The sequence below is a fragment of the Solea solea genome, chromosome 20 (assembly GCF_958295425.1).
Source record: "Solea solea chromosome 20, fSolSol10.1, whole genome shotgun sequence".
In the NCBI taxonomy this organism is placed as follows: Eukaryota; Metazoa; Chordata; class Actinopteri; order Pleuronectiformes; family Soleidae; genus Solea; species Solea solea.
The window spans coordinates 9,858,635-9,875,918 of record NC_081153.1 but is presented as its reverse complement, the minus strand read 5'-3'; the positions used below and the strand labels follow the sequence as shown (position 1 = coordinate 9,875,918).

General features: G+C 45.4%; 2 protein-coding genes across 2 annotated transcripts in view; both read left to right on the top strand.

The window, feature by feature from the left end:
• myclb (MYCL proto-oncogene, bHLH transcription factor b) overlaps positions 1 to 2,877 on the top strand; it is a 5,121-nt gene extending 2,244 nt beyond the window's left edge. Inside the window, exon 3 of the mRNA XM_058619733.1 lies at positions 1,500 to 2,877. Within this exon, the coding sequence (XP_058475716.1) occupies positions 1,500 to 2,338 (839 nt within the window). The 3' untranslated portion in view covers positions 2,339 to 2,877. The remainder of the gene's footprint in view (positions 1 to 1,499) is intronic.
• Positions 2,878 to 5,204: 2,327 nt separating this feature from the next.
• The window catches only part of trit1 (tRNA isopentenyltransferase 1), a 32,611-nt gene continuing 20,531 nt past the window's right edge, over positions 5,205 to 17,284 (top strand). Inside the window, exon 1 of the mRNA XM_058619643.1 lies at positions 5,205 to 5,379. Within this exon, the coding sequence (XP_058475626.1) occupies positions 5,221 to 5,379 (159 nt within the window). The 5' untranslated portion in view covers positions 5,205 to 5,220. The remainder of the gene's footprint in view (positions 5,380 to 17,284) is intronic.

Here is a 17,284-nt window from a genome sequence, read left to right as displayed (position 1 = left end):
CCATTGAAACATCTGCTGCTTGGCGCTGCTCCAGCAGACCAGCTGCTCTCCCTCCCCTGTTCCTCCAGTCTGACTTATGATAACAATATCCTCTCCCCTGCACTCCCCGGCATCACGTTTTTAAAGAAGATTGCACACATTAATGGAACTTGAGAGGAGAGGAGAGGAGAGGAGAGGAGAGCCTCTTTCAGTGACTCCGTCTAATACAAATGTTCCCCGCCTGCAGACCTACTTTGGTGTTGGTATGTAGGCTGCCATGTGATATTGAGCCTGTCATGCATAATGGTGCATGGAATGTCACAAAGGGAACTTGTTGCTGCATTCCTCTGCTCAACAGGCTGCAGCGCCAATTGTGTCAGTGGGTGGATTTGGTCCCAGTCAGTCAGGGCTGTGAATAGAGTGGGATTAACTATTTAGAAGGTCGGCTGGAGCTGCAGAAATCTTTCACAGGCACTGTTTAACACAATTTCAGGATGTGCGGTGGTGTGAGTTTAAAGAGAAAGGAAAGGGAACAGTTTTATAAGGAAGAAGAGAGAGCGCTGCTTTAATAGTTTTGTAACGTGAGATTATCTTTTTGTCATGTACTGTTGAAACCCCTCCCTCCACAGCTCTTTGTCTGGTCCCTCGATATTCAGGTAAAGATGATTTACTTTCGGAGCAGTTGAATCCATAGAAACACAATTACTCTCAAAGTGTGTTTCATTTCACACGTGCACTGAATTTGCCCCAAGAGTCTTGTCAGCTGGTGGTGGGGGGAAAAGAGTCGATAAAAACCTTTTACTTATGTTTAATAACTCTGTTTCCACTCAGCGCGTAGAGCAGCAAATGGTTTATTAACCCCCCCCCCCCCCCCCCCCCGTGCTGCGTGGAATATCAATCGGCTTGAATGGCCGTTTTTTTTTTCACTCAAGAGCCTCGTCACCCGGCCACTCGTCGTCTCTCTGTCCACATCAATGAATGAATGAATGAATGGAGAGAGCGTTTCCACTCAAGGAACTGACTTAACGGAGTGATGATTCAAAACATTAGTTACTGTGTGTGTGTGTGTGTGTATTTTTTTTTGTTTTTTTTAGGGTTGTGTGGATTATATTTTCACAGAAGCGTTTAATAGACTGGGGTCTGGGTCATGCATGCTTGCCGTGCTCCACTTGCACATTTATGACTAACGAGGGTCCGCAGCATGCGTTCGTGATTCCACACCAGGAGTCCTTGTATTCCTTAAGCACTGAGTTGTACACGTTTGAGAACCGTATGTGACCATCGTCTTTTGAGTATAACGAGCGCCCCACGAACTGGACTGGAAAGTCTCAAACTTACAGTCTGCACATAAGTTTGTGAATGGACCCTAGTGGACCTCTGCAGATGTGGAAAGTACGACCCAGGCCTTAAGGAGTTAGAAGATCAGGGAGTGTATCTCCACTGAGGCAGATCACACAGCTGTCACTTGACAACAAATCTTCCATTTTTAATGAATTGTGTCTTCTCTGACCCCTTTTCAGATGACGAAGATGACAAGGATGATGATGATGATGATGATGATGATGACGAAGAGGAGATTGACGTGGTGACCGTGGAGCACAAGCAGCAGCAACAACAGCAGCAGCAGCGCAAACCCCGGCGACTGGTCAACTCCCGTAAGCCTGTGACCATAACGGTGCGCGCTGACCCCCTCGACCCCGGCATGAAGCGTTTCCACATCTCCATCCACCAACAGCAGCACAACTATGCCGCCCCATCACCGGACACTCTCCCCCCACCTGCTGAGCCGCCCCGGAAGAGGGTGCGGCAGGAGGCCTCCACCCAGGTGACCCAGCCGCACCAGAACTCTCATTACCACCAGCCCCGGCCCGGCCATGCCCCTCTGAACTTGGACACTAGAAAGTCTCATGTGACTGTGGCTGGGGTTAGGTCAGAGTCGCCTAACCTCGGCGCCACCTCTCCTACCTCCTCCACATTGCCTTCATCTCCTCTCTCCTCCTCCTCCTCCTCCTCCTCGTCCTCCTCCCATTCCCAAAGCTCTCCCTCAAAGCCCCACTCCCTCTCCCACCTCTCCAGCCCCCAGTCGTCCGACTGCGAGGACACGGACAAGCGCAAGGCGCACAACTTCCTGGAGCGCAAGCGGCGGAACGACCTGCGCTCGCGCTTCCTGTCCCTGCGGGACGAGATCCCCGGCCTCGCGGACTGTCCCAAGACTCCCAAGGTCGCGATCCTGACCCGAGCGACGGAGTACCTGCAGCAGCTGCACGTCAACGAGAGGCAGAAGGCTCAGGAGAGGAAGCAGCTGAAAGCCAGGCAGCTGCAGCTGCTGCAGAGGCTGGCGCAGCTGAAGCGATCCTGAGTGCCAAGCTGTCGGCTGCGAACCGACGCCTCTACTCACAGAACTCGATGGGACTAGATGAAGGAGAAAAAGACACTAATGTTCACTTTGAGTTTGTCACTTTGGAATAGTGCGGGTGGATTTTTTATTTTTTTTTGGTTGTTTCTGTTTTGTTTTATTTTATTTTCTTCTGTTTGTTCTATTTTTGTGGTTTGCACATTAGCTTCTGAGTGGTTGACGAGACCACGAGCCGGTCTGAACGGCGAGCTAGGGACTGATCTTTTGGGCCGAATAATAATTTCCGCGGTTTCGATTTTGTCTTATTGTTCCGTCCCCCCCCCCCACCCCGTGATTTAAAGATGCTGAACTGTTGCTTGCAACGGGGACAGTGCTGTGAATGCAGCAAGCTTCCAGTCGATCAACTGCTACAACTGTGCCGTGTAACTGCTGCACAGTCCGGTCTGATGTCTCCTCGTGATAGGTGCGCTTGCACAGCTGTGATGTGTTCCTTTTTTCCTAATGTGATCTTTTCCATTTCCCTTTTGTACCCCCCCCCCCCCCCACACACACACACACACACACACCCTCTCTCTGCAGCATCTGCCTTCTTTCCTGTTAATTCTTCTTTCTTTCATTTATGACTCTCTGTTAACGGGGAGGAGGGAGGGGGGGGTCTATAGTTGGACTGTGCTGAGCCATGCTTCAGTAATGTTACATCTGGATGGATATAATGTGCTCATGCTCAGTCCCGAGTTATGTGCCTGCAGGTTCCCTCTGATTACACTCGTTTGTTTCCCCTCGTTGCATGAGACCCGTCATGTTTTGACGGCAGCACGTTTGCCCCCACAGTTTTGCAGCTTTATTGCGGAGAAGACGGTGGCGTCGCTCCGAGACGTTTTCAAAGCAACCGTCTTGTAAAGCGTGACCTTTTTACAGTAGTTTTGTGATGAGACCAGCCAAAGGGTGATATCTGCTTCTTTTAAACAACAACACTGTTGTAGAGAGCAGCTCAAATTGAATCTGTGTTTGTCCTCAAAAAGATGCCAACTTTTGCTTGGAGATGAAGCCCACTGAATCCCAACAGTAATATCTTCTCTGTTTTCTTTTTCTTTTTTTTTTGCATTTGATGTAAAGCCTTTAGAAGCCTTTCCATGTCTGTAGATGATGCTGTTGGATGTTATGTATATAGTACCCTTTACTGTACAGTCCCTTCCCCGAAAACAAAACCAGAGCGGTCTACTTTACTCATCCTCGTTTTTGTTGGGCCTTGTGTGGGTAAGCCAGGGCCAGGCTTTGCTGGCGTTTCAGAGATAACTCAAAGCTTCTATTTTTGTTAATAAAATGATTATGAAAGGAAAAAAAAAAAAAAGAGTCGAAATAAAAAAACCTCTCACTGAACATTGATCACACTAGCCACTTTGTAACACGGTTTTCTTTCTCCTGCCCACTCGTTTTCATTGCTTTCTGTGTGGGTTTTATTTTCCTTATTTGTACAAGTCAAGGGTTGACAAAAGTTTTATACTATATTTTCCTACGGAGTTGTGTTTCATTGTGAGCTAATGACTGTTTTTGTTATGTAGCTGGCGGGCTCTACTGGTGGATTAAGTGCTGGAAAGTCTCTCTCTCTCTCTCACTCTGGAGTGAAAAAAAAGCTCCCGTGTTCAATCCAGTCACTATAGCTGTAATACGCTCTTGTGCGGCTTTAGCAGGATTTACTGACGTAAACCTTTTTGTCTGTGTTTAGTTTCAGGGACTTTAAAGTCACCTCCTTTTTCTTTTCTCTGCTTCTCACTTCAAGCCCGGTGCTCCTCCTTGACCCCCAACATAAGCCATGCCACAGCGAACACTGTAGCCCAGAATTTAGTACTGTACACGACTCTATCTCTGTGAGTAGCACCCTCCTGCTTCAAACCAGCACTCAGGAAACCTTGTTATCTATAGTTCATGTGATAGGCTTTTATACTGTACCTGATGAAAAGAGAGCAAAGAAAAAAAACAACCCCAACAACCTAATATGACATGCTGTTAACGTGCAACATGACCTCAGAAACCACACGAAGAGAGAGAGATGATTTGATCAGAGGATTCAGGATGTTTGAAGAAAGATACTTTCATTTCTTCAATAAAGTTTCCCCTTTCAGCACAATCCACCAGTAGCACAGATTATAGATTTTTTTGGCACGTCCCCAGCAGCGGGTTATGCCTCATATTTTGTTTGGTAGCAGTGGATATGGCTTGCTTACTTTGGGAGTTAAATTATTGTGATTTTCAGAGCCTTTTTTTGTTTTGTTTTGTTTTTTTCTGTACCTCATAAGCCTCTATGTATGAAGAGTAAGTCAGAAAATAAATAAATTTCATGGTTTGACCTCCTTAATGAACGTGTTTGCCTCTGTCTCATCTATACATCACTGTTTCTACGGTATATCCTCTTAAATCAGGCTCTCATTTGTTAACCATTAAAGAAAACAAAACACCTGTATGAGTGAACACCAGCTCCCTCTCCCTGTTCTCTGTCTCCAGTGTAACACGTTCTGGCATCTTTGCCATGGCAACAAGCATCTTTGCTCGCGCTGCCTCGGGTCTCTGACTGTTTCCATAGAAACAATGCCAACTATTCTGCAGTCTCTGCTGCTGCAATGATACACATGTGGAAGAGACTCTTTTAATCGATCATTTATAACCGGTTTGACTGCAGTTTATCAAGAGTCAAAGCAGCAGCAGCCGTGATTACAACTATGAACATGTTACAACATATAATAACATTTATTCGCCGTCATGAAGGCAGGACGTGTTGCCACAGTAACGGCTGCCTGTTGCCCGGCAACAGAACCCACCTCTCGCTCCCTCGCTGTGTCTGCGCATGCGCGTGCGTGCGTCAGCTGAGCGCCGAGGCAAGCGGCATCATGGCGGCGTCCACTCTCGGCGTGCGCTGCGCCCTGCGGAGAGCGATGGTCCCGTCGCTGGTGGTGATTCTCGGGGCCACCGGCACCGGCAAGTCCAAGCTGGCGATGGAGGTCGTGAAACGGCTTCAGGGGGAGATAATCAGCGCCGACTCCATGCAGGTAGGAGACGCGTTGACACGAGGGGGGAAAAAAAGCACCGCGACACGGATAGCTGGATATAATGCGCGTTAAAGGTCGGATTTTAAGACTAAAGATTAACGCCGATCCGACCACGAGGCTCACAGGCAGCCTTCTCAGTCAGTGTTGTACGGTGAGGAGTTTGTAGGAAGTGAAATGGCAGAGCAGCAGAGCAGGCGTCTGCGCGACGTCATCAAACGTGCAGCAGACTCTCGATGATCACTGTCAGATAATCTCCGTGTGAGAGATCTGTGTCGGATGAGTCGTGAAGGAAAACCGCAGGCAACAAAAGCGCTACGAGGCTTTTAAACCTCCACATGCAACAGGCTTGGCTGATCAGCCCCGAGGCGACAAAGTAGCCGTGGTGGCACGATGCCACTGTCCGATACCGATTCCTCCCGATACCGAGCTCCACTTCTCAGAGGGGAAGTGGCCGTCTTCGGTAAAACTTGTTTTTTTTGTAAATAATGAAAACAAGCTTTCAAACTAAGTGTTAAGCTCTTAAATGTCAATGTTTTCGAGTTTCCCCTGCTCCACAAAACAATTTGAATCATATTTATTTGGTTTGTGGATAAAATAAGCCCGTGATGGATTAAATCTCTTAGAAGACGTGTTTAAATCCCACCACTAAATTAGACCCTTGACATTGAGTGTGAGTGTGGATGGTTGTGGTCCTTTGATGGACTGGCAACCTGTCCCCCACCGTTTGCAATATGTCAGCTGGGATTTGGCACCAGCGACCCCGATGACCCTCATGTGGAGGATAAAGTGTTAGGAGATGAATGGATGGATGGATAAAATAAGACTTTTTGAGAACATCGTCATTTCAAGGTTTGAAAAACACTGATTGACATTTTAACTTTTCTTAACTCAGTCAATTGAGAACAGAATCAGTTGGTAGTTGCGGATCTAGTTTGTTTAGTCTGCACTCACACCTGGGTCAAATGCTTTGGCTCAGATCGGCATCAATGGGAACATAAGACCTGGGCAAACATGCTCATTTCTTCTTCTTCTGCTCTGTTTTTTGCCACCAATGTGTTACTTCCTGCACAACACTACTCCCACTGCTACTGTGCACATAGCTGTGTTTGTAGCAATAGTGCTCAACATCATTTATTGCTTGGTTTAAATGCTCCATTTTAAAGACAGACCGGACAGATGTGGCTCAGCTTCAAATCTATGATTTCGCTTTATGTCATGAATCAATAAACTAGGGCTGCACAGTATTGGTACAACACTATGATAGTCACAACAAACAAAAACTGCGGTTAATGAACACAAATATGACAACAAACGACAGGCCGGATAGTCAAAACTAACAGAAACTATAATACTTTGTTATCTTGTATCTTATATTCCTGGTCTTGCCTTTGGCTTTATTGCAGAATAGTTATGTTTTATGTTAAACACCATGATATGAGTGTGTCGGGATAATATTCACTCGCTTACACAGATTCACACTAATTCCCATTCCCATTAATTTATCCATGTACGTACGTCTCCAGCAGCGTTTTTTTTTGTCCTCCTCCTCTAGTTTGCCTCCCTCCACCTTCCCACCACATGGTGTGCATTGTCCTTGAGAGCGAGTGAGTCCCTGCGGGGAGTGATTCTCTCAACAGTCACCTGGTGCTGGGTAAACTGGGTTACGCTAATAACGTTTCAGCCCAGAATATCTCCACCACCACCAGCAGCTCTGGTGGAGAGAAAGCATGGCCTAGTTGCAGCGTTGGCAGCCCCAGATTCTGCCGTCTCCACAATCCCTGGCCTCGTTCCTTCCCTCCTCCTAACTGTCGGTGTGTGTGTGTGTGTGTGAGAGAGACTCGGTACATCTCCATGCACAGTTAATTCCAGGGACAGTTGTAGCCATTTACTTGGTTTACTTCCCTTGTCTCAGTATAGAAGAACCAGCACGGTATCAATTTATTGACCGTTGCCCCCTTTCAGCTTGTAAGGACCAGGCTGTTACAGGCCACGTCTTCAAGCCATCGCTGAACTTTAAAGTGCTTTTTTCAGGTGAAAACTAGTGTACATATGTAATCTCTAGTAATCTTATTTGCTAATCCTGGTGCAAATCTTCACGGTTTAGTGTGAAGTGTCAAAAATGATACAGGTTGTGAGAGAAATCGGCTCATCTACTGCCTCTCTCTGGTCACACACCTGCTACTGCGTTCAGATTTTGCCATTGGATTTCCCAGTCCAGGCTTTCCTTAGACTCCTCCCCTTTTTAATCACAAATTACATTGATAACGCCCATTTTTACTCGGTCTGTACTTTTTGCGCGCCACACGGGCGAGCTTACGATGACGGGCGAAACGGAGCAATACCACGGGAAATTCTAGGGGGCAGTATAGAGTCAATAGTCCAATCAGACGAAGACGGAAAATGACGAAGAAGCAACCTACAGGTGCAGTAAAACAACTTTAAAAGATGCTGCTAGAGCTCGCTGGCTTATCCCCTGCAGCCAGACAACAGAGAGTGACTGCCAGGCACTCGGCTTCACTCGCTGGTAACGCTGTAGTTTTATTCGAGGCGCTATCTGGCAAAGCAAGTTGTCAAAAGTCAAAATGGACATTTTGAAAAATGCTCGTCATCGATCCCTAGTCATGTTAAGTAATATTCCCCAATAATGGGCTGACTTACGCCACGGAATCCACTTATGTTTCAGTCTATTTCGGATCAAGTGCAATGAAAAAAAAACCTTTTTAATGGTCGCTACCATGATGCCTGCAACTTGCTACTTAACTATTGTACTCAAAGTATTGTGTGAGCGTCCAATGCAAAAGACCGGACCACACCCCCTCCCTTCTTTCCCTCACTCAGCTCTCCGCCTACTTCTTGTCATTGATTTTTTTTTTACATCAGGCGTTGGGCGGAGTTAGCTGCAGAAGAGGAGGGCTCGTTACACTTTAAAATTCTGCCATTTTGCCATGTTTTTCTTACTGTTCTTTGTGCCGACTATCATTTTCGGGTGGCAGTGTGGACAAGCACGCACAGAGCCCCGCCTTAGATCCAACTGAACATATAAATGCACCAGTCATTGCCTTATCTGGGTTTTTCAGTTGTCTGGTTTTAGTCGGACTAACATTTTAGACTAAAACAGTATTTTCCAAACGCCACGTAAGCGCACTGACAAGAGCTCCACAGAGACATGGATTGAGTGAGAAAGAGAGTCCTTCCATGAGAACGAGGCTGTGTGTAGACTAGAGTCGGCCTGTGTTGTCTTTGGGATAGGAAACAGTCTGGTCTTGTTTGGGGAAAAAGCAGCATTGTGCTGAGCTGGTGCATATTCAGCACCGTGCGACGCAGGCCCAGCAGCTGATAGTGAATGGGCATGTTGTGGCCACTGGGAAGTGTCTATTGTTCTGTGGAGAATTGGTTCCCACACTCCCTAACTCTCCTATTGTGTTGTCATCACCCCTCCTGCCACTGGTCCATGCCCCCCCCGCCCCCCCAACCCACAGCTCATTGGGCATGCGAGGGGATATTATTCACTCATTAAATGAACATGCTATCTATGGCACACACACACACACAGTACTGTCAGTGAACGAGGCACTGCCAAATAGTGTAAACCCGTGGTTCCCAAAGTGGGCTCCAGGAACCAGCAGGGGCCCCGTCACATGCTTCCAGCCAAACTGTCGCTCCTTATTTCGCTTCCGAAAAAACCCCGACATCATGGGCAAATGTGAGTTTCTTAAAGGAATATTTCACCGATTTGCATTTAGCTTTGTGTTACTAGTATTTTTGAAAATACCACCCCTAGTATTTGTCCCAACCTCAGTGTCACCTGAGTCGAGAAATAGCTTCCTTTTGTTTCTTTGTTACGTGCCCACCAGTGACAAGAATGAAAAGAATGAAGATGTTTCTCGACTCGGGGGAAACTGAGGTTGGGAAGCACAATTTCACAAATGTATCAGCCCTTTACATTTATTTATAGCAAAATTGTGATGAATCCAGCACTACAGAATGAACTTTACTCTTTTTTTTTTTTTAAATTTGATCATCCTCCAACGTCTTGTTTTGTCCACAAATTCAAATAAAGTCATTTAAGCGTCATAGAGGAGCACAGAAGCCAGGACATAGTCACATTTTATGAATTTTCATGTTCTCGGAAATAAGAGAGTTGTTGGTAATGAATTCAGTCGTGGATTTCTTCTGATTTAAACGATTGTAGGAGCCGTACACTGAGGATTTTGTAGATTTGTGGCTTAATGTACATTATTTTATATAAAATGATGATGAGGATTTAAGCTGTTGAGGTGTTGATGGAGGGCTAATGATCAGATGTACTGAATAGAGTTTATTCATCCAAGGGTGACTTGTCTTTCCTGTATGTATTAATGCACTTACAGTGACTTGGGATTGACTCGGGGCTTTTGATGAGACGGGAGGAGGATGATTTATTAAGCCACTGCTTACTGACAAGCGCTTTGCGAAGCATTATTGGTGATAAGAAGCAGCCAGACACAGACAGTGACAGTAAAAGGATGGAAAGCGAGCGCACTTCAGTGGTGATTCATGCGAGGAGAACCGAGGCTGGAACATTAGATCAGTCTGTTCGCGGCGGTGAAATATTGTTCCCTTTTGTCACTCTGCGCTTTAAGGGAAGTGGAAGTGACTAAGCTCTGCCTCCTATTAGTTATTAATCTCGACTGTCGCTCGGCACGTGGGACATATGAAATGTGATATATTATACAAACATACTTAAGGGTAAGTTCAGTTTCTGCCAATTAACCCTCCTCAATTTTGCACACTGGACCCTTTAATGTTCACTGAAATAGAGCACAAGTGCCTTGAAGGCAGGAAGTAGAGTTCATCTAAATCCATTTTGTATTAGGAAAAAATGTAAAATCTGCTCCATCACGACTTAATAGGCTAAATCGCATTTAAACGGTTTAGTTAGTAGATTATTAAAGGTTCATGTCACTCTAAACTCCTCTTTAAACAAAGTTCAAAAGTGCAGGACGTGTTGTAGTTTCACAGTTTAACGCATTAACCGACATTGTTACCACAAGATTAATAGTTTCAGCGCAGGGTGTAAAGGGATGGACTTTTTTTGTGATGTGTGGGCAGTTTTTTTTTTGAGAGGTTTTTAAAAGCAATTTAACAGGTCACGCACATGCACAGAACATTAGCATACATTGGTTTTGTGGGACCCTGTGAAGCATCGGTGGCTGCACGGCGACCCCTCTGCTCTTCGTGTGTCTGACAGAATGACGCCGTCGTCGCACTCTCTGAAGGAGTGCGTGAGCAGCCAAATTTGCGACTGAGGCACATGATCGAGTGAGAGGCTTATTCAATTAATGATGTACGAGGGGCAAATTGGCACGAGCCATGTCACGCGTCACACATGCGGCGCTGTCTGCGTCATCGAGACAGAATGAAAATAACTATCGTCTTTTCCGGAGTATTTGTCGCATCTGTCAGAAATGACGTCATGAAGAGAAAAAGAAACCTATATAAGTCGCATCGGTCTATAAGTCGCATTTCTTTTTGTGATGTCAAACGTGAGGAGGGAATGCGTGGAAACTGTCGACCTTGGCTTGGATGGTGCCCTCTTGTGGTCATAGGACATAGCGTATTGACGTATAAGTCGCTTCTAAATATAGGCCGTAAACCTACTAAAAACGACTTATCCGCTGGAAAATACGGGAGGTCGGGGCTGATTGTCCCGAGGTTGTCACAAACACACACTCATGCGCTGACACCCCAACTGCCTATCTACGCATTAAACACATCCCACACACAAGAACTGTGCAGAGATGTGTTACATCCCTCTAATGCACTCACACTCATCCCTCCTTCTCCTTCTCCTCCTCTGTGCGTATCTTTCAGTCTCTCCTCATACCCCCTACCGCTGTCTCTGTCTGTCTGTCTGTCTGTCTGTCTGTCTGTCTGTCTGGTGTGGCGATGATGACGATGACCTGTCTGGGCTTTGACGTACGTGTTTGTATTGTAACCGACGCAAAGCTTCTGCCTCCCACGTCCGGTTTTATGATGCGTGTTTTTAAGTAATCGAAGCCCATGTCGGAGCAAGCCAGGAGAAAAAGAGAGAGAGAGAGAGATGATTAACTCTTCTCTTCCTTTTTCTGCCCGTGTGTGTGTATAAAGATTGCAGCGGGTGTGGTCATGTGGTCACCACTACAGTCAGGCAGCAAGGGAGAGGAGGATGGCAGGATGCAGGACGAGGGAGGGGGAGGGGAGGGTGGGTGTCATGAATGATTTATTAGTCTGGCATTACTGGGCCATTCCCCACAGAGAGAGGAGAGGAGAGGAGAGGAGAGGAGAGGAGAGGAGAGGAGAGGAGAGGAGAGGAGAGGAGAGGAGAGGAGAGGAAATGTTGAAGGATGATGCCTTGAGTGAAATGAATAGAGGTAAAAGGTGAAAAGAGGCCGATTAGAAGGAAATCAATGAGTCAGAGAGGAAGATATAAATGTAGAACCAGCCACAGTCTGACTGTGAGACCTTGTTCCGGGGTCAGAGGAAGGACGATTGTTCTCTCTCTTCCTCTTTGGACCAGAGTTGACCTTCTTCTTCTCCTCCTCCTCCTACCGCTGCTGCTTTTGACACAAGCTTTCAACACGTTGGCTCTTTATAACCAGTGCATTGTCAATGTAAATATAACGCGTTCATCAAAAAAAAGATAGTGAACCCACACACACATGTCTGATTTACAAATGCAAATGTTTTTTATTCATTTTCTTTATTCAGACTTTTTTTTTTCCTCTGCCTCCAATATTTAAACTGTCTGATTCAGCACTCATCAAAGTTTGCAAAAATATTAACAGTATTAAGTGTGTGAGTGTGACGCGATTAAGTGAATACATTATAAGAAACAGATCAGAGAACAGAACAAAGATCCAGAAAACAACTAACCCTAACTCTTTCTTTTGCTCCATATTTTATAAAAATCGTTCTTCGTCTTCTTTTTGTGGGTCGCGGCCACTCTGCCTTAAACAGCTGCAAAAATCGTTCCGCCAATCAGCGTTCTTCGACACACTGAACCGTCCCTCTAGAGCTCCTGGTAATCTGAAAAGTCCCTTGTCGCGAGAAGATAATTCTTTCAGTGAAAGTTTGGAGTCGAGGGAACGTTTTCCTCCCCGGGTAATTTCGGTGGAAACGTGCCAAAGGTTTTTCCAAAATCCCAGGTAAACGAGAGAAGTTCCTGCGGTGAAAGGGGCCTTATGGTTCTAATACAGCCCTCAGTGCACTTGGAATAAAAAACTGAGTAACTATAAATATTCACCACCGCTACATTTTGTCTACAGGAGCTTTAATTGTGCCACAAACCGAGTGTGGATCAGTTTCCTCTTAATGAGGCGCATTATCAGCACTGATACGATCCAGTGGACTCCTCATCAACGAAACAAGGGAAATGGCCCAGCAATATTTTCTAATATTGCTCCGATAAGAAAGATTTAACATTAATGAAACACCAGTGCTCGTGAGCCACTGCTGTAATCCTTCACTGAAAGTGCTGCCTCAGCTCCCCCCTTTTTCTGGCTTTGTCTGAATCTTATTTTATGTTTTCAATGAGTGTTTGTTTTCACTATCTCTTTCTCTTCTGTCTCTCGTGCCCTTTTTCTCCCCCCCCACACCCCGTCTTTATTTATGTGGCAGAGGAACAGCTGTCTCGTGCAGGGCGTGAGGTTGGCCAGGCAGGGCGGCCCGCTGCAGGCTCTGCAGAGCATGGACACAGAGCTTATTGTCTCACTCCCGCACTCACACACTCACTCACTCACAGACATTCCCTCTTTTCTGTCTTTCACATGCACACATGACAAGCCGCACCATCACATCCATCCACATCCATTTAAAAAGCAAAGACAGAGTGAAGCTGCGTTCGCCGTGTTCCCACTGAAGTGCATTCATGGCAGTTATGACGTTTGCGTAGCGTAGAGAGAAGAAAAAAAAGAAGCTGAATGTAATGCTCAGTTTCGCTGAAAGGTCTCTTTTCTAACTTTTTTTGGGATTGGTTTCAGCTTCTTTCATGTGAATAGTTTCTGGTTTCTTTGCTCCGTGTGACAAAGAAATCATTAAAACTGATTCACTTTGGTTTGGACTAAACAAGACACTTGGAAACATCATGGTTTTGAGGTTTGGGAAACATTTTCAGACACTTTTTTTTAGACCAAACATCTAATTGAGTAATCAAAGCAGTAGTCGACAGAGTAATTGCTGATGTAAATAACATGTGGTGCATGCCAGTGTTGTTTCCCCCTGTGAAGTGTCCGTGGGACGCTGCAGTCCACGCTCATTCAAGTCAAACTAGTTTTAAATTAAATGAAATGGCTTAATCGTTGTCAATGACACATGTTTTGTCTCCTGTGTCTTAATTTGCAGCTTTAGGTGCTCCATTGTGTAATTTACAGTATGTGTGATCGTCATTAGTGGCCCATTGATATTAATGACCGTGGGAAACGTTGGCAGCGTGTGCTTCGTAATCTATGAGCACTGAATGCAGTGGAAACACTGCAAGTCGTGCGGCCTTTTCAACAAATGAGCTGTTCATAAAACAACAAAACGCATCTCCCAGTCGAAGATCCAGTGTGTAAGAGTTGGTGATGTTGGGGGCACCTCACCATACCATACATGGACCACGATACAACGGGTCTGTGATAATCCACGTATTGCAATATAATCATAGAGCGGTAGAGAGAACTCTTATTATTAAATACAATTGAGCAAAAGCATTTCTGGGTCGTTCAATCAGGAAAGAAGCTCTTGAAGACCTGAGCTTAACTGGAAGGATCAACGTCAGTTCCATCTCGGGCCTGTCGGGCAATCTGGACATGGAAGCACATGGCAGTTCTTCAGACACCTATAGAGAGAGACCCTCACTCACTCAGTCTCCTCTTCTTCTTCTTCTTCTTCACACTCTGTCTTTTCTACATGTAAACACGATAAGCTCTGCTCAGCTTTATTGTCGATCTCTTTGTGCTGCAATATCTCGACGATATGTAGCTCATTTCCACCACCACCTCTGCTGTAAGGCTTAATTAGTTCCTCATCCTCTTTCTCATTTGCAGCTTCGCCTCCAAACATTTGTTTTTTTTTCCCCCTTCCCTCCTCGCACCTTTTTCTGGTTTTACGCTCGTATTTGTTGATGCAAAATGGTTTCCATCTCTCTTCCTCTCTCCCGAGAACACATAAATGTCCATTAGGGGTGAACACATATCAATTAGTTATGTACTCCCAGTGGCAGAATTGACAAACTGAGAAGGATTAGGATTGTGTGGAGGACGAAAACGAACGATAAGGTGTAGATGGACGATTGCAGGACTAACTTTAGAAAACTGTATTTGACAAAATCTCAACACAAGGTCACCACTGAGTAAGCTGCTCCACAGCTTTCCGCTGTATCACGTCACATCTTCCTGAATCCTTGCCTGTATCGCTGTTATTATCGCTACTCCTTGTATGTGTCATCATTTCCTGTTTCCTATGCTTTTGAGAGAGTGGCAATTTTAAATGTGTGGCTCAAAATGGGAGACACATGACCCTGAGTCTCTTTCTCTCTCTCTTAGTAACTCTCTCTATTACGCACACATATTCCCCTGGAGCATTCTTAGTGAGCACACTCATAAACACGATGTATTCCCTCGCCCCTTACTCGTACCTTAACCATCCCCATTAGTGTATGCCTAACACCGAAACCCAGGTCTTAACCCTCAAAAAGCCCTTTAAAGACGAGAGGAGCCTGGCGAAATGTCCTCACAAAGATGGATAAAAAAAGTCCTCACAGTCTAATACTGCTACCACGACTGAAATGAACACACACACACGCGTTAAAACACTTCTTACTTGTTACAGTTCCATGTAGATTGTTCAGGGATAATAGGAAACAGAAGATGGTGAGAGAACACCAAGTAGAGATGCTGTGAGAGTGTGTGTGTGTGTGCGCGCAGTGATGACAGAGGAGTGGCTGTGCTGAATAATGTGTGCAAATTTGTCAGGGAGCATCCTGTTCTCTGTAACAAGTACACAGCGCTCTTCTGTCTGCTCATCTTATTTGCTCTCATCCATCCATCCATCCATCCATCGAGCTATTCATCCATCCCACTGGCAGACAGTGGTGTCGTGCAGAGACGTTGTGAATAATTGATCAGGTTGGGTTGTTCTGCCCTGCCCTGCTCCCCGCTTTTGGCTCGCCGCGGTGCCACAGCAACATGCGGGCGGCGACCACACAACCACCACCCCCCCTTCCCCCCCTCCCGCAACGCCAAGGACGCGATCGATAACCTGTGCACGGTCGCGTTAATGATCCGATGCATGTGTGCCCGGCTCGGGCCCTCTGCAGTGGTGTCGGCGAGCGTAAATTTCAGTGTGGGGAAAACGCTTGATTACAAAGTTCAGGGGGGGCTGCGAGAGGATGTGGTCGCGCCTCGCCGCCGCCGCGACATGCTTACTCGACTGAAAAACAAAGTTGTTTTGTTCTGCAAAATCATTTTCCTGAATGAACTCAGCTGGAGTCCAAACACATTCGTCAGACGTAGGTGGAGGGGGTGGAGGGGGGGAGAGAAGAAGTTAATGTTAGGTTATAAGCAACTCTTCCACGACCACATGTGCTCCGCGACACCACCGCCAAGCTTTCAACTTGTAATTTCATTGAGCAAAAGTGGCTCCTTCTGCACAAAGTGTTTCCTCTTAGAAAGTCAGTGCGAGTTTGGCAGCATCAACACAAAGAGGCTTTAAGAGAATCCTTTTTTTTTTTTTTCTGTTTGGTGCGATAACCTTTAATGACTTTTAAAGTCGTCTTGTTTAGCCGCTCTTAGGAAAGCGCAGGAAATAACGAGTGGGTTATTTATTTACACTCACTTTTTATAACAGGTTTATAAAGAGTGAAAATGACTTGGACCTAAAAAAAAACACACTCACCCCGTCAATGAGTCATTTTCTCTCGCTTTGTGCGCGGCAGAGTAAATAACAGCTGCTTCGTGCCCTTTCATCATGTTATGTCAACAGAGAAGAAAAGGGTGAGGAAAGGAGCCGTCCACAAGGAAGCTGTTTGGGATTTAAAATAATACACTGAAAAGGCCTCTTGAAGAAATGACATGTCATTGATAATTAGCTTATTTATTAACTCATATGGGATACTCATACAGATGTTAGGAATCAGGTGGAAACTTGAGCTGCTGCTGATTTCCTCCTTCGTCTGCTCAAAGCTGATGGAAAAGTTTGATAATAACAAATGACGCGTAAAAAACGGAAATAGTCATTTATTCAACAACACCTGAGGTGTTACAGTGCGCTTGTATTTTCAATCGACAAAAACATTTATACACTCAAATGTGTGAAACAGGAAATGAACATACTTTGTCCAATCAGGTCTCGTGTGGGGGAAAAAACAATAAAGTGTAAACGCAGCGTTTCATTTTGTCAAGTTTCTGAAAACAAAAACTGTGGCACAATAATGTGTGAGATTTTAACTATAAAACTACACTGCGGTTTCCTGTGTGAAGTCAAGCAGGAAGTAGGAGTATATTTAATAACCAACCGGGGCAAAAGTAACTCTGTTTAAATTGAACTCTGTGGGAAAGTGAGTCAACGTCTCATTTATCTGAGGCGATGAGTGAACAGTGTTGAAAGTTATTTTTCTGTCGAGAGGTAAGTAGTCGTGCACACCAGGGTGAGTGAGAGCTAATATTGTCCGATAGGCAGTGTTGTAATGTAATGAAGTACAAATGACAACTTTCACTTTTACTCCACTACATTTCCTTCATAAAATGTATACTTTCACTCCGATACATTCCCCTTAACCCTCTTCGTTACTCGTTAGTTGGTGACGGTATGTGTGTTTGTTATTGCTAGTTGTTTTTAGCAGCACCAGCTGTTAGCCGCTCAGCAGTTAGCTGCAGATTTTGGCTCCAAGTCGACTTAAAACACA